This window comes from Monoraphidium neglectum, assembly GCF_000611645.1.
Source record: "Monoraphidium neglectum strain SAG 48.87 unplaced genomic scaffold scaffold02483, whole genome shotgun sequence".
Classification (NCBI taxonomy): domain Eukaryota; kingdom Viridiplantae; phylum Chlorophyta; class Chlorophyceae; order Sphaeropleales; family Selenastraceae; genus Monoraphidium; species Monoraphidium neglectum.
In genome coordinates, this window is record NW_014011145.1 from 1 (window position 1) to 3,205 (window position 3,205).

Below are 3,205 nucleotides of genomic sequence, written 5' to 3' on the forward strand. Positions count from 1 at the left end.
GTGCGGTCGCGGCCTGGGCGGCTGCGGCGCACGAACAGTGATGGGGATTGATTGGTGGGTTGATCGGTTGACCCAGGGCCGGGGAGAAGCCGGGGTGCAGGGTGCACATGGCGCAAGCCGCCGCGTCACGCGGGAGCCACACCGTCTGGCCGCGCCACTTTGCTTGGTGCGGGGTTTTGCACGGCCGCGTTCCAGCAGCCCCGGCGCCGCTGCGTGGCTGCCGCGCCGCCGGCCTCCGCTCGCCGCGCTAGTGCGCTCTGGGGAAAGCCTAGGGGTGTTGCAGCTGTTTGCCTGCGCGTGCCTCTCGACTGGTGCACCCGCTGCTCCGCTGGCACAGACTGTTGGCACTGAGGGGTTTTTGAGGAGATTGGGCCGACCAGCAGCGCTGACGTGGCGACGGGGGCGCGGCGTGGCGCACCTTGGGGAGTGAAGGAACCCTTGATTTGAACTGGAAGCGACTCGGCACCGGGGCGTTTTTCGCTCGAACTTTGCTGACGCCACACACTTGTACCAAGTCCTGCGCGGCCGCGCGGCCGACATGGCTCGCGCTCCGCGCATCGCCTGTAACTTTTTCGCCCCTGGTGTGGATTGCGCGCCGTTGCTGAGCGCCCGCTGCCGCAGAGGGCGCCCTGCTCATGCCCAAACCGCCGTCCCCAAGCCCGTAGATCAGACTTGTCTCTTCCTGACTACGCTTGCCTGCCGTCATCGCATCTGATCCTAATATCACATCTTATATCACAACTCTGATTGAGTTCGTTACCATCCAGGAATTTCAGATCGATCCGCAGCCGGGCCAGCGCGTGCGCGCTCCTGCGCCCGCCCCACCGGAGCAGCAGCCGGCTGCGCGCAGTGAGCGACCACACTGCTGGCCATATCGCGCCGCCCCATCAGCACGGGCCGCACGGGGCGCAGAGGCAGGGTCTTGCTCAACGGCCCCGCCACACCAGCAGACAGGACAGCCGCCCCGCGCAGCGTCGAGGGGCCCGGCCGATGACACGCGCTGACGTCAGCGCAGCACGGCGGCCACGCCTCGTCAGCGGTCAGAGGTCGTAGGTAAGGCTCCAGCGGCCCCGCCGCAGGTGCAGCCCCCAGTTGTTCTCGCGCACAGAGAGGTACGGCGCCTGCGGGGCCGACGCAGCGGGAGGAGGTGGCAGCGGGAGCAGGTCGGCCGCGGGGCAGGCCGGCCTGCGGGGAGGATCCTGCTAGCCGGTGCGCGAGTGCACAGGGACGGCGGCCGCGCGGCTCAGGGCGCGGGCCGCTCACCACTGTCGGTTTCCCGTCCCCAGTCGTCCGGCCGGCGCTCGCGCCGCCGCCGCCGATGCCGCGGCCGCGCGCCGGCCAGTCCAGGTCGAGCCCCGCCGCCACTTCAACGTCCTGCCGCTGCGTGAAGTTGAGCAGGCGCCGGCTGACGCGCACGCCGGCGCGGCGGGAGACCTGCGGGATCGAGGCGCGAGCCGCGGGGGGGCTGTGCGGCCGGGCGGGAGTCTACATGCAGGCCCGGCCGCCGCGCTGCCATCCATCCTGAATCCGTGCACGGCGCATGGATCCAATCCCCCCGGCGGCGCGCCCGCGGCCGCCCCACCTTTCCGGTCGCCGGCTGCAGGTCCAGCCGCGCCTTGGCTGTGAGCAGGGTGTCGTTGCCCTCCAGCAGCGCGACGCGCTTGCGCGCGCTGGCCGTCAGGAAAGGCAGGTCCCCGGTGGCCGACGAGACGCCGACGCCGCCGCCGATGCGGAGGGGCTCGTCGGCCTCCCCTTTGACCAGGGGCCCGCTGGAGTAGTACTTTTTGAGGGTCCCGCGGTAGCTGGGCGGGCGGAGGTTAGAGGGTGGGTGCATGGGGTGTGCGGGGCGGGCGAGGGCGGCGCGGCTCCGGCCGCACAGCGGTTCCACGGAGCCGTGGGTGCGGTCAGTGCTGCGGAGGACGCCCCAAGGGGCATCGGTGGGCCGGCTGCGCGGCGCGGAGGCCAGCAGGAGGGGCGTGTGCGTCACATGGCCACTATCGCAGGTGCGTGGCACTCCAAGCAATTCAAACGAGTCGAGCTGCGGTCGACCCACTGCCGCTGCGTGGGTTGGACCGCCGGCGAAGGGGCGTTGCGCACTGACCGCCCCACTGCTCACACGAAGTCGCCAGAGACTGTGTTGAGAAGTCCTTTGAATCGCGCCTCTATGTCAGGGTCCGCTGTTACGCTCTCTCTGAGGCGAAATGCCAGGTGCTTCTGCTGCAGATCGTAGTGCAGCTGAGTTTCCATCGACGTGAAGTAATATGTGATCCGTGGGAGGTCGAGGATGAGGCAATGAGGAGCGCTGAGGCGGTGATCTGGTATCAGTATGTATTGTAACAAGCCAATGGGAGCCCAGAAATGTGCTGTATGCACTGAAGAGTCTATATATCACTGCTGCAGTTGTGATATGGTAACTTGAAGGACCCAGCATGCAGGCGGCAGATGGCAACCGTGCAGCTTGAGCTGAGCTCAGCATGTTGCCAGCTGCACCCCTGGCATGGTGCAAAAGCGGCTTGTTGACGGCATCTGACACGTTCGCAATTGGCTTGTGTCAAACAAAAGTTTCAAGCGGCCCGACTCATTGATACAGTACAGTACATAGACGGTTCCAGACTATCACTGCAGCTGCCTGTGGATGTGGTCAACAGCGCCACTTTCAATCCTGAGGGGGGCATGCATTCACGCACCCTCATGCTGCACCCTTTTGGAAGCCCTTGATTCTCAAATCGCAACCAGCAGGCACCTCGGCTGAGCCACGCCACCACTTACACGGCCCACCTCTCTGTGGCCCTCCCCTCTACCAAGCAGAGAGCGTTGGGCGATATCATTACCAAAGCAAGCATTGTGTACATGTGATCAACCACTTAGTGTAGTGTGCAAGCTGAGGATTGGCAACCACCAACTGCAGCAGTCACAGCGTTAGCAGAGTTGAAGAGGCGAGGCCCTGATCAAGGGATTCACACCGTATCCGTGACAAAATGGTCAAAACAGCCAACTGCCAAAAAAACAATGTCTGGCTTTGACATCAATGCGGGCGGAAAGTCAGCAACAAAACCCAGGAAAAACAGCCCACATTTGCTCCAACATGGATTACTCGAGGCCGAAGACGGCCTTGAAGACCTCCCGCACCTTGTCGCCGCTGTCAATATCGGCCAGGGGGTCTTTGCGGAGGCGGTGGCGCAGACACAGGGGGATGACCCTGGGG

General features: G+C 65.1%; 1 protein-coding gene across 1 annotated transcript; it reads right to left on the reverse strand.

Annotated features, from left to right (window-relative positions):
• Window positions 1-1,040: 1,040 nt before the first annotated feature.
• MNEG_10847 (hypothetical protein) lies at window positions 1,041-1,834 on the reverse strand (the record flags this gene model as incomplete). Its single annotated transcript, XM_014040679.1, has 3 exons — window positions 1,041-1,121; window positions 1,264-1,434; window positions 1,583-1,834. 3 exons carry the CDS (start codon window positions 1,832-1,834, stop codon window positions 1,041-1,043), a joined length of 504 nt encoding a protein of 167 aa, XP_013896133.1.
• Between the last annotated feature and the right edge of the window lie 1,371 nt (window positions 1,835-3,205).